This window comes from Dendropsophus ebraccatus, chromosome 1 (genome assembly GCF_027789765.1).
Source record: "Dendropsophus ebraccatus isolate aDenEbr1 chromosome 1, aDenEbr1.pat, whole genome shotgun sequence".
Taxonomy (NCBI): domain Eukaryota; kingdom Metazoa; phylum Chordata; class Amphibia; order Anura; family Hylidae; genus Dendropsophus; species Dendropsophus ebraccatus.
The window spans coordinates 159,321,378-159,339,209 of NC_091454.1; the positions used below are offsets into that span (position 1 = coordinate 159,321,378).

Below are 17,832 nucleotides of genomic sequence, written 5' to 3' on the forward strand. Positions count from 1 at the left end.
CACCATGACGTATGATATGAAATAAGGTATGAAAAACGCTAAATTTACCCTTTACACCTGTGTAGAGATGTCAGAATGAACAAAGGGGTCGACAGTGTCACTTTAACATTCGCATTGAGGCTATGTTCACTATGTACATTTTCGTAAAAGTACGGCTGTTGTTGTTGTGATTAATATGAAATTATACATTACGTTGGCGTCTATGGAATCCCGACCGGAGCGCATACACATAGTATACGCTGCGTCCGTAATCCGGCCGCACGCTCCATTGTGTGCAGTGCGAAGTTCTGATGCGGGCGCACACTAATGTGCCCGCATCAGAACTCAGTGGCGCTAAAGATCATCCGGCCGGTACTGCAGTACCGGCCGGGATGATCTTATCTGACACCGGCCGTTCCATGACCCAGCCGAGTCACAGGACCGATGTCATACAATGTGTGAACATAGCCTGATATTGCATGCGTTTTGACTACACAATCCAGTAACAGACAGTAACTTTTTGGGTTGCAGTCACTATAACCTTATAGCTATCAATATCTGTAGTCCATTTTTTTTTCTTCAAATAGAAAACAAGCAAACAATCCCAACACTTAAGCCAACCATACATTTCTAATAGGTGCTGACCTAACCCTCATTTGGCCAACAGCCATGTCATGCATGCATGCTTGGCTTGGAGAGGGAAGAAAAATACTGCCAGTCTCCTCTGGCAGCCTCTTATCTCATCAAGAACAAAAGGTCTGAGCATATTGAAATCCAGCATTCCCAACCCTTAATTTCCTTAACCTTTGTCATTAGGGGGAATCAGGGCTCCCTCTTACATATTAAAGGGCTTTTCTGGGCAGTATGGGTTTTTTGGTATATGCCTTGGATTGCAAGGAAAATATTAAAGAGGTATACTCACCCAGCCTATTCCCCTGCCACTGCTGCTGTAGTTCACTTTCTGCAATGCTTTGTGCAGTCAGGAATTATGGTTTAGCACAGTGATTTCTTTTTGCTTGCTATTCTCTATTGTGCATTTTTTTTGCAATGTGCCACTGTTTTTTTTAGTTAGATATTTCAATTATCATTGTTGAATTTTTAATGAAGGTTTTAACATTTTATGGCTGTACATTGTATGAATTTTATGCGTGTACTAGAAAGGTTATTGCAATAATACCATGCCACAGATTGGCATTAAGAGACACAGTTCATGCCAAGGGATTGGGTTGCTGCAATAGCTCTATTCTTATTGATAGGGCTTTTTCACAAAACTCGGCAACCCTGACATAAGCTGCGACTCTCCTTGATGACCTGAGAGGTATGGTGGCAGTGACCTTTAAAGTGACACCGTCACCCCCTTTGTGCATTCTGACATCTCTACACAGGTGTAAAGGGTAAATTTAGCGGTTTTCATACCTTATTTCATATCATACGTCATGGTGCTTGTTCAAGTGAAAAGTGTCCTTTTATCAACTGCAGACTGTATTAAGTGGGCGTGACATCGTGGCATTAGCGCCACTTAGCCCCGCTGACAACGGCACCGTTGGTCCCGCCCCCTTAACACCCATTGGTTGGCCGACGTAAAGGGGGTGGGGTCTAGACCTTTCGGACAGCCTGTTCCAATGGCTGGTGAGGGAGCGGGGCCAACTGTGGCATTGTGGACGGGGCTATGTGGCGCTAATGTCGCGAGGCCCCACCCACTTAACACAATCTGCAGTTGATAAAAGATGACATTTTACTTGAGCAAACACCATGACATATGATAAAAATAAGGTATGAAAACCGCTAAATTTACCCTTTACACCAGTGTAGAGATGTCAGAATGCAAAAAGGGGGTGACAGTGTCACTTTAAAGCAAACTGCATGTTCCATTGTTAGCATGTTCCATTGTTTTCATCTCACTGAACTGGAAGACAAACAAGGTCTGAATATTTCTTCTGTTATTCTAAATTTAGTGGGAACAAGAATTAAAATCATGAAGTTTACGGCCGCTTACATGAAGTCTCTGCAATAATATATTATTATATTTTATTTACTGTATGTTTTTATTTTATTTTCTGTATGTTGGTTAGTTGTAGAGCTGTGCCTTATTATACATTATTTGTATATTGTTCATGGATTGTTTCTTCATGTTTATGTAGATAATGAAAACATAAAGCAGATGTATACAAATTGCCATATTTTTATAGGGGTATTATATTTCAACGTGAAGATTATTTTATGTTATGTATCTTTTTACTATGTGCCTCAATATAAACATCATTTGAGAAAGGCAAGTAAGGAAAGTGGAAATATCTAACAGGAGAGCTAATTTTTGCCGTGATAATGCCTGTGCTGCTTAAGGCTATGTTCCCACTACGTAAGAGAATGGCTGTTCCGTGACTGTGATGATCTTTCTGGCCGCAGTGTTCTGATGCAGGCGCATGAGCGCGTGCCCGCATCAAAACTTCACGCAGCACACGATGAAACTTGCGGCCAGAGACGCTCGCTTCATTGTGTGAACTGACAGGTCTTTCTGCGGCCACAATTCACTGATTTGCGGCCGTAGAAAACTGACATGTCAGTTCTTTGCGGCGCCGCACGGGTTCCCGGACCAGAGCGTATACTATGTGTATACGCTTCGACCGGGATCCCATAGAAGAACAGACTGTGTTCCACCGATGGCAACAACGGCGTACTTTTATGTAGTGTGAACATAGCCTAATGGTGCAATCCCACTTGGGGCTGTTTGTGTCTCTCATTCATAACATATGAAGTCTTAGCTGAGCTGATCACTCCACACCTATGAAGTGATCATAAAGGCAGCTGCCAGATGAATGACTGTTCAACTACCTTTATACTACATGTGCCCTTCTGTAGTTCATGACTTTACAGAAGAAATGATGGATGTCAACAGGAGTGCAGACAACCGTAAGAGAACTGCGCCATTATCTCTGATGTAAAACAGTTCTCTAACCATGTGCTTTGACCAGAGAACTAATTCTAGGACTAGGTTCTGTGACTCAAGAAAACTATGTACATGAAGACACAGATAAATGTTTACAAATGGAAATCATTTCAAATAAATAAATGCTATTCAATAGTGGTATCTTTCTTGTCTGATTTTATTACCAAGTATCCATCCTATACAAGTGGTTAATAGATTAATGCACATTTAATGGGGGAGATTTATCAAACATGGTGTAAAGTGAAACTGTCTCAGTTGCCCCTAGCAACCAATCAGATTCCACCTTTCATTTTCCAAAGAGTCTGTGAGAAATGAAAGTGGAATCTGATTGGTTGCTAGGGGCAACTGAGCCAGTTTCACTTTACACCATGTTTGATAAATCTCCCCCATAGTGAAGTTTTTTTAGACCATCAGAATGACATCAGTAGGAGTCTGATTCCGGCACCCCTGCCATTCAGCTGCTTGATTGTAAAGTGCTTACACTGTCTGCAAGCCTGCTTGTCCTTGCAAACCTTGTACTATGTGTAGTGATGTGCCTGGTACCACAGCATTGTCCTGTTTACTTGAATTGCACAACATTGCTGTACTTTGCACTGTCACCAAAAAAGAGTCAGACCACCACAGATCTAATGTTAATGGCCTATCCTGACTATTGTTGTTATTATTGTTATTTATCGTATATGTCCAGCATTGAGCTTAAAATAAATCACCATGCACTAGCAGTTGTAGATTGTGAAACATACAGTAGCAGTAAAGTGTTGTCTCCCAGTGACAATCTTTCTCAAAGACACTGTAGTATTAATACCTTGCTAAGTAGATTACCAGTGTAAGGGCTGTCATCCTGTTCCTATTTGCAGTAAGCTTCCTTGTGCTTTATTCTACAGCCGATCTCCAACGCAGTAAGTATTAGCTATATTTCTATGAATACTTCCATTTTTCCTCATCCTATAAACATCTAGTGAATAGATAAGCGTTTGCTAATACTCAGAGAATGAAAGCTTACCTAAAAAAGGAAAGAACCCTCCCTCTATTAAAACATAACTTCTGTCCTATTTAAAAATGCTCATATATCACAATAAATCCCAATATTACGAAATGAATATTGATAGGTTAATCTGGCAGCCATGTTACCTTATGGGCAGCAACAGAGGGTATAACCAAACTTCTACTACTTATCATACAGCTTCCACTGCCTATATCTTATATCTGTCTACCATTAGTTCCTATGTACACATCATATCACTATAAGGTCAATTATGAACCAATAAACACATCATCACAGAATTAATCATGCAAACAGTCCGGAACTCTGCCCAATATGATGAATAATAATATCCTGTGACTTGTGTATTGTAGTGTCTTCAACAGATATATTGTCACCATTCATCCTATTTCATCTTTTGTGCAAAATCCCAAAGGTCTAGGTCAAAAAACATTCATATGATTTGGACTGGGGGCATAGATATTTCTATCTTCCTTTTTATAACATTTCAATGTAGACATTCACATAGGGGATATTATTATGACTGTAATATAGTTTCATTGATGCATACAAGCTATTCCTAGTCATCTCTCAGGACTTTCCCTACCTAACAGTAGAGGTTCCATCCTAAAAATGGGCTGCTCTCACTTCAATTGTTTTCTGCCCCTTTATAGGGAATCTGTCACTAGATTTATGCTGCCGATAATTGTCCCGTGTTATAGAAGGCAACAATTAGCCGACATGAACGATGTCGGCTGATCGTTGCTGTCGTTTGTCTTTCAACATGTTGAAAGACAAACAACTGTGATAGCAGTGATCTGCTGCGGTCGGTCCCTGGAATAGGAGCAGTGACAGTAGACCGCCACTATCCTTTATGGGCTGCCCGGACAATCTAGCGATCACCCAGGAAGCCTCCCCGCGGTCTCCCCTGTAATGACCTGCTCGCTGCCGCCATGTGTGGGGAACGAGGACAGCACTCATTTGCTCCTCTATGTTGCCCGTGTAATAGGGGCTTTAAAGGGAACCTATCGCTATTGTGTTATAGAGCAGAAAGAACTGAGCAGATTGATATATATATCTTTTTGGGAAAAGATTCAGGATAACGTGTAACATGTTGATTAAAATCCCTCATCATTCTGTGATTATGAGTCCAGTAGACAGTGTCACTCAATGGATTGGACTCTTTAGGCTATGTTCACACAACGTATCTTTTCGTAACAGTACAGCTGTTGTTGAAATCGGCAACGGCCGTACTTTTTGCGAAAAGATACGTTGCCTACTGTTCTATGGGATCCTGGCCGGAGCGTATCCTCACGGCACCGCAAGCAACTGACATGTCAGGTTTTTGCGGCCGCTATTTAGTGAATAGCGGCCGCAGAAGGACCTGTCAGTGCACACTATGGAGCGAGTGGATCTGGCCGGTCGCTCCATTGTGTGCAGTGAAGAGTTCTGATGTGGGCGCTCACGGATGCGCCCGCATCAGAACACTGCAGCCGAAAAGATCATCCAGCCACGGAACAGCCGGTCTCTTGTGCTGTGGGAACATAACCATAGCATGGAAACATCAGAGATTTCAATCAAATAATTGAATCTTTTCCCATAAAGACATATATCTATCTACTCAGCTCCTTCTGCTTTATAACATTATGCTGATAGCTTAGGTAGCATTTTCATGGTGACAGGTTCCCTTTAAATGGGATAGTATAGACTAATGACAGAAATACTGAACCGAACAATATTTTTCTTACATCGTTCTGAAACACCGTTCTCCTCATATGCAGGAGAATGGGCTTTGTGCTGAGCCACTTCCTCTGCCCTACAACTGCTGATTGACAGTTGTCTGCCTATATACAGTATAGATAGACAACTGCCAATGAGTTAATGGAGAGGACTAGTTATTGTACCTGTTATTCAGCAGGATATCTGAATGAGCTGCACAGAGCAATGTAAGTGATCCATCATTCTGTTTCGCTTCTCTGTCACTAGTTTATGCTACCTTTAAATAGTGCAGCATAAGCCCTCTGACAGAGTATCTTTAAAGGCCCTATGTTACCCTAAAGTGGTTTTCAGTGTCAGGAAATGATAAAAAAAAGATATAACTTAGTTAACCATACATAATGTACTATCTCTACATGTTTCACCCTCGCTGTTAGAAGGTTCTTCGGAAGGCTTAATATTTCAATACAAACCTTGGCATCGGGTACTGATAATTGCCCTGAAATGATGGTAACAGTTCTAGTTAGGTGCAGTCCAATGCCCAGATAAGGCTCAACAAAAAGATTTTTTTTTTAGTTAAGTTTTCAACCTTTTAGACATATAACATACAGGTCTACTCATTCTTAAAAAATGTAATTGCCCTTGGCCTTTAGTAACTAGACCAGAAAGGTGTTACTTAATGCTCATGTAATGTGCCAAAAGCTACCAGCCTTTAGTTATGAGACATCTGTACCAACTTTAGAGAGACTGGACACCTCATGTAAAAAATCAGTCCCTATACGTTGTGAGAACCTAAGATTCTAATATTTTGCTATATTTTCTGTGCTGTTTATAAAGATGGTTCTTGTGGTTTCTCCTATACTAAGGCCTTATTCACACATTCCATAAATTTGTCCATAATTACTGATGCGGGTCTATTGATTCCTATTGGGCTTTTTACATTTATGAATTCCTATTAGGCTTTTTAGTTTTATAAATTTTGTGATTCTTTCCACAAAAAAAAAAAAAGGGACATGTTGTAATGCGAACCGTAATTGTGGAACAATAAGCCAATAGAAGTACGCATTTTTTTTTTGCGTACATTATGGATGTTACATCCGCAACGTCCGTGAAAGTAAGAAAAATCTGAGTAAGAAAATCCTGAAAAATCACTGAACGAGTAAATGAGGCCAAACAGTCAGGTGGAGATGTTCCTTTTATGGTCTGACAGAGTTTTAACTGTCTTTGTCATGTATAGCCTTCTTTTAGTGTATTGTATTACCTGAATACTTAAAGTGACTCTGTACCCACAATCTGTCCCCCCCAAACCACTTGTACCTTCAGATAGCTGCTTTTAATCTAAGATCTGTCCTGCAGTCCATTCGGCAGGTGATGCAGTTATCATCCTAAAAAACAACTTTTAAACTTGCAGCCCTGTGTCAAACTGCCGTGGCCTAGAGTATTTGTGCCCTAACCTTGCACCACCCCTCCGTCCCTCCTCCCCACCCTCTTCATCATTAGGAATGCCACTGGCAGGATTTTACCTATTCCTCTGCAGTGAACACTGCACAGGTGCAGTGGCGTAGCTACCATAGAGGCAGGGAAGACGGTTGCTATGGGGCCCGTGGAGAGAGGGGCCCCAGGAAAGATAAGAGCCTCCTGTGTCCTTTTGCTTAACCCCTTATTTACTGCAGTGTGTAAGTGACCCAGTGTTCTCTAACATGCTGCAAAACAAAAAAAGGGTTAATTCAGAAGACAATTAACTCTCTGCCTGACTACTCTGATAACCTCTGACCTCTGTTCTCTGAGTTCCTGCAGAGGTCAGGGGTTATCAGTGCAGGAGTAGCAAGGAGAGAGCTAATTGTCTTCTGTATTAACCCTTTTTTGTGTTGCAGCATGTAAGAGAACACTGGGTCACTTACACACTGCCGTAAATAAAGGGTTAAGCAAAAGGTAGTCTGCTCCTGCACCTATGTATATAATGATAGGCTGATAACAGAGTATGTATATATTAGTGTGTAAGGGAGGGGGGCCCCATACAGTTTTTTGCTATGGGGCCCCATGAATCCTAGCTACACCCCTGCACAGGTGCCTTATTGATCCAGCCCATGTGCCGTGCTGACACAGGTGATGAATAGGAGAATACCTGCCTGGAGCATTCCTAATGATGAAGAGGGTGGGGAGGAGGGATGGAGAGGTTGTGCCAGCCTAATGCACAGACACTCTAGGCCACGCCAGTTTGGCAAAGGGCTGCAAGTTTAAAAGTTGTTTTTTTAGGACAATAACTGCATCACCTGCCGAACGGACCCCAGGACAGATCTTGGATTAAAAGCAGCTATCCGAAGGTACAAGTGGTTTGGGGAGGGATCAGATTGTGGGTACAGAGTCGCTTTAAAGGAGGACTGCAGCTTACCCTCTTTAGCTCATTCTCCTAATCGGTATGGTTTTAAACACTTAGCCCCGGACCGATTAAAACTTTTGATATGTCTCTAAGACATGTCAAAAGTTTCTACAAACGACAGGTACACTTTGATCAAATTTTTACCCAGTTTCGCAGTGTGTAGTTCCAAACATAGACCATAGAAAATTGCATTAAATTGGTTCTTGCACAATATTCACCATGATGATAAGGTCTCTCTGTCCTACCAATCATGTTCTGAACTGAACGCACGGCTGCAGTATGTTAGGAATGTCAGGAGTATTGGGAGAGATGGCTTAGTACACTATCGGGGTAGCAAACAGAGGGACCCTGGGGAGCACCGGAGTAGGTGAGTATAGTGCTATTTTTTTACACCCAAAGCTGTCTTTTTTTTTTTTTTTTTCAAATTTAAATTGGAAAACTTTAAACAAAAACCTGACATTATTTAGTAGCTCTAAGTAGGTCTCCCTATTGATATGGTGCATACAACACTATTCGGTCTGGAGAGTATGCCCACAAAAAGAGAAATGAAACATGGGGAATTTGATATGCTGCCAAATATGCAATAATAAGGGACATCTAAAAGGGGGCAGATATATAACATTTTAGATTACCGTATATACCCTATAAGCTATTTTAATATCCACTTATTGCTCTAGTAGATACCTCTGTAGAAGCAAATCTAAGTAAAAGAAATCCAATGCTGTTCAATACATGCACTGTCTCTGCTAAACCCCTCCTATACCTTGCTTTTCCAAAATAATGTTGGTGAAAAATGTATCCCTGTATCAAACAGCATGTATAGAGCTTTCACATTAGAAGGAAATAATATGGTGCAGACTTTGGGTTTCTGGAGATGTTTAGGCCCCTTGCTCATTGCTGTGTTTAGGTGAAAATAAGGGCTTTATTCACCATATTGTGATCTATTCTTCCTTCAGACCTTCCTGTAATGCTGACTTCTGTTCTGACATGTCTCAGTGACACATCAGCTCATAGGTAAAAGAGTGCATACACCTATACCTATTCATAGGATCCATTAAATGTGCTACAAATACTGCAGATAAAGCTGAGATGTTCACCTATGGGCTCTGTTCACACAACGATTTTCAACAGTGATTATTTAACATGCTTTGGTGGTCCTCATGGCAATGACGGACGTTGGCACATTATTTAAGTTTAGGTTCAATGATTGCCACATTCAACACCCTTTTGGTTGTGGCTGTTTTTAAAGGTCCATTGAATTTTGTTGAAAAGACAGTGTAAGGCCGGCCAAAAGCCTAACTTAACGGCCGCTGTGAATAACGGCTGTTATAGTATGCATTGTGTGAATTAATTGCAAATTTTTCAGAGACTTTAATGCAAATCATTAAAGACTGAAAATAACATCCATTAGTTTAAAGCGTAACTGTCATTTCAGGGTCATTTTTCTGAAAACATTAAATATCAACAGTACAAGCGATTTTAAGAAACTCTTTAAAAGGTTTTATGTACTAAAAGAGTTTCCTTCTGTACTAAAAAAGCAATCTCCCAGCCTCCCCCCTCACATCAAATGAAGCAGGATTTCTGTGTCCATTATGTGGCTATGGAGAGGGGAGGGGCTGTTAGGAGTGACTGAGCACGGAGCAGTCCTGCACAGCACAACATCCTGTAATCTTCTCTCAGTAAGTTCATAGATAAGCACTGACCTTTCCGACACCTGAATTTAGCGTTTAAGGTGCCCAGAGAGTCTACAAACAGCTGACCTTCATGTCACCTCTTCCTGCTCCTTCATCTCCCCCAGCCCCTCCTCCCTTCATAGGCATAGAATGGAGAGAGCAGAGCCCGTCTTCACTGGCTTCTCTGTAATGAAGACGTGTTTGCCTGATAATGCACAGATAAGAATTCGGGGGGGGGGGGGGGGGGAGGCGGCTGGGAGATTGCTTCTTAAATAGGCTTTAAGGAGGCTTTTTTGGCTGATGAAACCTATTACAGAGTTTCTTAAAATCGCTTATACTACTGATTTCTGCAATAATAAAAAAAAACATGACAGTTACGCTTTAAGTCCCAAATAATGGCCCTTATTTTAAAGTGTGTGAACATAGCCTTACACTAAACTTTAAGGTTTACACATAGAAGGGGAGATTTATCAAACATGGTGTAAAGTAAAAGTGGCTCAGTTGCCCCTAGCAACCAATCAGATTCCACCTTTCATACCTCAAAGACTCTTTGGAAAATGAAAGATGGAATCTGATTGGTTGCTAGGGGCAACTGAGCCAGTTTTACTTTCACCATGTTTGATAAGTCTCCCCCTAGAATGTTTTTAGATAAAAAGTCTGTCTTGTACTGATAATTAGTTATAACTTGTATTATTAAACTCCACAGCTGTACTAACAAAGGTTTTGTCGATTTTATCGCTACGGGATCATAGCGGGGAAAGGTGGCCGTCATCATGATCATTATTTGCAGCTCTCAATATTACGAGATGGCCACCTTTCCCCGCTAAGATCCCGTAGTGGGAACATAGCCCAATTCAATATGATGTGGCAAATCCTAATTACAGGAACATGTTCAGCCCATGAGATGCAGACAGCATACGGACAGTGTGACTGAACATGGCAGTGTGCAATAGCCTTACAGACATATGTCAGTACATTGCAGTTAAGGAAAAGGATTTATTTCACTGAGTTCATTAAAGAAAGCAATATTCTTAAAATGAGATCAGTTTAAGAAATGTTATGCATTCCTGTATTAGGATATGTAAACTATACACATGCATGTACAAAGTTAAAATATACAATGTATTACCCTATGCATCTATTAACTAAATCAGCAGGGATTATTTGCAAGCAGCTTATCTTGCCTAGAGCGTCCTATTGTCTACAAGCCATTAGCTGCTATGGAAATGGAAGGGAGGAGGTTGGGTCTAATGCTCTCTGTATCTCTTTCTTCCAGCTCACCAGAGACTGAACGATGTGTGATCAAACCTTCCTGACTGTCCTGTTTGGACCTTGTTCCAAATGCAACAGGGAACGACCATTGCGGACAATTTACTTAAGGGCTGTGCCAATCACTCTCTGTTCACTATGTGTGGAGTTGGTACGTTAACATTTAAAGAACAATTATTAAAAGCATATTTAAAATGAGTATATGTACACATATAAAGCATTGGGGATGGTTTGAAAGATCACTTATCAATACATTTTACCAGTATGGAAATGGTAAAGGGAAATGTTCTGATCACATGAAGTGTTGTACTGGGACACAAACCCCACCAGTATTTGGTTACCTCCCTCTCTACTCCTTTACAGGGAATGTGTCATCAAAAATTACCAAATCAAGGTTTTTTTTTTTAAACATTTTTTTGTGATTTATTTTCTAATTCTCTATTTTAATATTTATAATTAAAATAATCCTGAAATCTTGCAGCTCCCATAGAACATAATGTAATAGAACAAAAAAGAGGGTTCAGACCACAGCCTAGACCAGGGATGGGGAACCTTTGTCCCAACAGCTGTTATAAAACTACAATTCCCATCATGCCTGGACAGTCAAAGTTTTAGCTTTGGCTGTCCAAACATGATGGGAATTGTAGTTTTGCAACAACTGGAGAGCCGAAGGTTCCCCATCCCTGGTCTAGGCTCACACTTATCCTTCAGCTGCCAAGGTCCTCTGGTTGCCACGACTCACTGGGTCCTAATGGTGGCAGTACCAGGACATGATGTGGCTGTTGCTCAGTACATCCTATGTTCATACACTGTCAAAATGACAGCCGTTTTTAGAGGATGGTCGTCATTTAACAGCATGTAAGGGCCGTTATTTCAAAACAACGGACATTATTTGCTGTTAAATGGCGGCTGTCCACTAAAAACAGCTGTCATTATGACAGTGTGTGAACATAGTCTCATGCTAGAAGACCACAGGATCTAGCGTGGTAGTGCTCAGAACTGTCAAGAGGGCAGTGCCAAGAGCAAAAAGGATTATCTGATAAAACCTGAAGAGCCCCCATCATCCACTGCAAATGAGCCACTGACCCCTGGTAGGACAAAGTATTAGTTTAGGCCTGACCTGTAATGCTAAAATTATGTCATCTTGGCCTTTACAGAAATTATCAGTGCTGGCCATTAGAGACTAAGGCTGGGTTCACACTGTGTTTTCACAGTCCGTTTAATGCACGTGTTTTATGAAGAAAAAAAAAAAGGATGCAAAAATGGATGAATTTGCGCGCAATCTGTTTGGATCAATTTTTCCAAAACCAATTTTTTTAATTTTTTTTTTTTTCTTTAAGCCACCATTTACATTAAAAAGAAGTGTTAAACAGACTGCAAAAACACATTGTTAACCCAGCCTATGTCCCCAGTACTAGTTCTTACTGTGCTGCACACAGGGCCGATTCTGGGGTTTCTGCCGCCCAGAATCGGCTCCCCTCCCCCCCGCCGCTGTAACCGAATCACCTGCGCCTGCACCCCCCGAACCCCCCCCCCCCCCCGCCGTAACCGAATCACCAGCGCCTGCACCCCCCGCACCACCACCCCCCCCTGGGCCGGCCCTGCAGCCACTCACCTGTCCTGCAGCAGCCGTCGAGTCCCGCTTACCGCTGTCCCTCGCCGACAGTCAGCAGCTGTCATCGCCGCCAACGCTAACCGCTGTCTCCCGACCCTGCAGCCGCTCACCTGTCCTGCCGCAGCCATCCCATCCCACCGCCAACGCTCACCGCTGTTCCTTTCCGCGCTCCAGTGCCGTCAGTCAGCAGCTGTCATCGCCCTCCAAAGAGTCGTGAGTGCCTGGGGTCAGCGGGGGCATCGCGGCCCCCGCTGACCCCGGGCACTCACGACTCGCTGGAGGGCAATGACAGCTGCTGACTGACGGCGCGGGACAGCGGTAAGCGTTGGCGGCGGGACGGGACGGCTGCGGCAGGACAGGTGCGGCAGGGGCGCAGAATCTGCCGCCTGAGGCGGAATACTCATTCCGCCTCATGGCAGAAACGGCCCTGGCTGCACACCCAATGGTAGCTAGTGCCTATTGATATATATATAGATAAATAATAAATAATAAATAAATCGTCACCACTCATAGCCACTGCATGTACTCTCAATGATCTTGATACTATTTTGCATGCCTGGTTGGAGTAATTACCTTTTGGAATAAATATCCCTTTATATGCATTTATATTGTCTCCTGAGTGCCGTAATTAATTGGAGTAAAGGGAACTATCAGCAGGTTAGATGTATCTTATCTTCTGGTAGCCCCCTATAGTTCCAGGGACACTGAGGGGGAAGGTTACCTTTCTCCTCAGCACAGGTTCTACACTGTTAGTCGGCGTAATCTTCAGCTGGTAGCACTGCTGCGTCATCGCACCCGCCTGCTGCATTCATTATCAATGGAGCAGATGCGCCAGATGATACTGTGGGGGCAGGGCAGTGCTCCTAACAGTGCTCCCAGCCAAAGATTATGCCAAGTAATAGCACAGGAGTGGTGGTGAAGAGAAAGGTAAGACACGTACCTTCCTTCTCAGCATCCTGGGTGCTATAAGGGGTTATCAGCAGGATAAATTCCTCTAACCTACTGATAGCCCCCCTTTAATTTCCCAGTACCTACATCATGCCAGCCCATACCTAGCTGCCCCTGCAAATATCTGAATCCAGAGAGCACTTGTGAGTCTAATGGACACACTCTGATGGATTGTCTCCCCACACTGCAGCCCCCCTGTGACTTAGGAGCGGCCTGCTTGCGAGAAGAGAAGTGGAATGTGTAAACTGAGGGCACAGCATGAGAGAAATGGGAGAGGGAGCCAGAGGCAAACCAGTAGCGTTGTATTGCCGAGGAGACCATAAGCTCTGCATAGAAGGCTCTAATGCTAGCCAGAAACGTTGTGTGCCCAGACAGCCCAGACTAATGGTCCTTTTACACAGAGTAATTATCGTTCAAATTTTCGCGATAACTATTGCATTTGAGCAATAAATGGCTCGTGTAAACACATCGAACGATCAAGCGATGAGCGATAACTAGAGATGAGTGAACCTGGAGCATGCTCTAGTCCATCCGAACCCGAACTTTCGGCATTTGATTAGCGGTGGCTGCTGAAGTTGGATAAAGCCCTAAGGCTATGTGGAAATCATGGATATAGTCATTGGCTGTATCCATGTTTTCCAGACAACCTTAGAGCTTTATCCAAGTTCAGCAGCCCCAGCTAATCAAATGCTGAACGTTCGGGTTCGGATCGACTCAAACCCGAACCCGATTTGCTCATCTCTAGCGATAAATCGTTCATCGTGATCTTTCAACATGTTCTTAAATCGTCATTGGTCGTTCACTGGAAATAGGCAGATCGCTTTGTTTAAACAATCTTTCAATGATTCACCCTAAATAGGCAGATCGCTTTGTTTAAACAGTCTTTCAATGATTCACCCTACGTGTGAGATGGGCTTAAGCAATCTTAAAACGATCGCAATAACGATTTTTTTAAACGATATATTGTTCCGTCTAAACACATTGTTACTTTGAAATCGTTAACCATTTGATTGGGTGAATTATTGCTCCGTGTATAAGGGTCCATTTACACAGAAAGATTATCTGACAAAGATTTGAAACCAAAGCCAGGAATGGATTTGAAAAGAGGAGAAATCTTAGTGTTTCCTTTATGACCTGATCTCTGTTTATATTCTGTTCCTGGTTTTGGCTTTACATCTTTGTCAGATAATCTTTCTGTGTAAATTGACCCTTATGCTGGGTTTACACGGAGCGATAATTCGCCCAATCGTACGATTAACAATAGCGATTTTTCTTTTATAACGATCAGCATTTAGATGGAACGATATATCGTACAGAAAATTTGTTTTCCGATCGTTTTGCGATCACTTAAGCCTATCTCGCACATAGGTAAAGTCAGTGAACGACTGTTTACATGGAACGATTGGCGAATTTTTTGCGAACGACGATTTAAAAACAAGTTAAAAGATCAAAATGAACGATTTCTCGCTCGTCGTTCGATCGTTCGCTGCGTTTACACATACGATTATCGTTCGAATTCGATCGTTATCGTGCAAATTCGCACAATAATCGTTCCGTGTAAACCCAGCATAAGGGTCCATTTACACAGAAAGATTATCTGACAGATTATCTGCCAAAGATCTGAAGCTAAAGCCAGGAATGGATTTGAAAAGAGGAGAAATCTCAGGCTTTCCTTTATGACCTGATCTCTGTTTATAGTCTGTTTCTGGCTTTGGCTTCAAATCTTTGGCAGATAATCTGTCAGATAATCTTTCTGTGTAAATGGACCCTTATGCTACGTTTACACGGAACGATTATCGGGCGAATTTTCGCGATAACGATCGAATTCGAACGATAATCGTACATGTAAACGCGGCGAACGATCGATAAATTGTTCATTTTGATCTTTTAACATGTTATTAAATCTTTGTTCGTCGTTCGCAAAAAAATTCGCCGATCGTTCCGTGTAAACAGTCGTTCACTGATTTTACCGATGTGTGAGATAGGCTTAAGCGATCACAAAACGATTGCAAAACGAATTTTCTGTTCGATATATCGTTTCATCTAAACGCTGATCGTTATAAAAAGAAAATCGTTACTTCGAAATCGTTAATCGTACAATCTTAATTAAAATTAATTAAAATTAAATTAAAATTAAAATTAAGCTTCCTAATAAAGCAGACACCCACTGCTAGTTAAAGGGAGGCTATAAACAGAACTTGATTAGCACTTACCTAAGGAAGAAGATGTTCTGACTTCCAAACAAATGTATTGTTGTTTTTTTTTTAAACATGTAAGCGGCACCTGTTTGGAATGGCCATTTTTTCCTCCTTTTTAATGCTTAACAACAGAGCAGATTGTTAGTTTGGGCTTATATAGAACTGAGAGATCTTTACTGCCTATGCCTAAATGATGTACATTTTTGGAAATTATTTCTTATAACAACTCCAATGCATCTACAATAAAAAGTAATATGTCACAATTATTTAATTTCCAAATCCTACCTATAACCTGATGCAAACACATAAAACATCAGCCAGCTTTCTGTTTCCGACAGACGTCTTGGCTGAAACTTGGAATTACCTAGTTTGTTTATAAAGCACAACTCACTTCTACTTACCCTGTAGTCACCTACACAGCTACTCAAAGGTAACAAGAACTATGCAATTGGCTACAGCCTAGGCAGCGGTATTTCCCATTACTACACAGTACCACTCCTACCAGGCCTGTATTTAGAGTTCATGCTGCCCTAGGCACTTTGCATGCTGAGGCCCCCTCCCCCGCTATTCTCATCAAACAGACGTGATGGAGGAAGGAAGGAGGCCGGGGATGTCTTAGTTTGGAGACCGCTTCTGTCCAGTGTCAGACTTGGGTACCTTGGGTACCAGAGGAAGTGATCCTTGGGGCCCACCAATATGGAACCAGTGAGACACAACATGCTGACCCGTCATCTCCTGGATTCATCTGTATCTGTGACAAATCCCCTGTGAACAACATCTTCAGTCAAACTAAAACTCTCACGACCCTCTTCATGTATACAGCTCTCAGGGTATTCTGGGAGTTGTAGTCTCTGAAATCTTAATAAATCAGTATGTGCAGAGTCTCCTGGTGGCTGCAATCTGTGGGTGACAACCATCAGCCCTGAAGGTCCAGCAATACATCTGTCTACACTGTACTACAACTCCCAGCATATCCTGAGGGCTGCAGACTGTCAGTACATGCTGGGAGTTGTAGTGCCTGCAGCTGTTGTAGTTGGGTCCCATACACTGGATGCTTTGTGGCATATAAGAATACATAGATCTGTGGGGGCTCAGTGTAGGGAAGTGACCCCAGAACATCACTAATAGGGGATGGACCAAAAACATCTACCCCCCCCCCCCCACCACCACCACAATATTAGTGTTGTTTTGGGGTCACTTCCCTGCACTGAGCCCCCACAGATCTATGTATTCTTATATGCCACACAGCATCCAGTGTATAATGCACCTAGGACCCACCTACAAGAGCTGCAGGCACTACAACTCCCAGCATGTACTGACAGTCTGCAGCCCTCAGCATATGCTGGGAGTTGTAGTGCCTGCAGCTCTTGTAGTTGAGTCCTAGTTTAAAAGTTTGCACTAGTGTACTGTAGTGACGGCGAGGCTGTGTCAGTATACTACTGCAAACAATACACTGACCCATTTAGACCCCAATGGTACACAGGCTCTGCACACTATAGGGCTATGTTCACACTACGTATATTTGAGGCTGTATGTTTGAGGCTGTATAGCAACCAAAACAAGGAGTGGATTGAAAACACAGAAAGGCTCTGTTCACACAATGTTGAAATTGAGTGGATGGCCGTCATTTAATGGCAAATATGTGCTGTTATTTTAAAACAACGGCTGTTATATTGAAATAATGGCAGTTATTTACTGTTATATGGTGGCCATCCACTCAATTTCACCATTGTGTGAACAGATCCTTTCTGTGTTTTCAATCCACTCCTGGTTTTGGTTGCTATGAGGACCAAATACAGCCTCAAATATACATAGTGTGAACCTAGCCTAGAAGTGATTACAGTGCAGTTACTAATGACTCACAGGTGACCTCTTCTCCGATTGCCGTTGCTCACTTTTGCTTTCTTCTCCATCTCGTGCAGCCATCATGAAGACGTCTCCGACCACAACTCGTTTGCAGGCGGGCAGCTGGGGGTGACTGGGGAAGGGAGGCAGCTGGGGTGACGGGGAGGGGGAGCAGCTGGGGGTGGCAGGGGGAGTTGATGGGGGGCAGGGAAACAGCTGGGGTGAAAGGGGCAGGGGGAGCAACTGTGGGGCAGAAGGAGCAGCTGGGGGCAGTGGGAGC

General features: G+C 42.6%; 1 protein-coding gene across 2 annotated transcripts in view; it reads left to right on the forward strand.

Moving 5' to 3' along the window:
* Positions 1-3,348: 3,348 nt before the first annotated feature.
* GNB5 (G protein subunit beta 5) overlaps positions 3,349-17,832 on the forward strand; it is a 48,393-nt gene continuing 33,909 nt past the window's right edge. The window contains exons 1-2 of one of the 2 annotated variants that reach the window (XM_069982798.1): positions 3,349-3,825; positions 10,954-11,097. In XM_069982798.1, the coding sequence (XP_069838899.1) occupies positions 10,972-11,097 (126 nt within the window). In that variant the 5' untranslated portion in view covers positions 3,349-3,825; positions 10,954-10,971. Of the gene's footprint in view, positions 3,826-8,982; positions 9,019-10,953; positions 11,098-17,832 lie in introns of those variants that run through there. The other variant, XM_069982808.1, reaches the window with a different exon arrangement.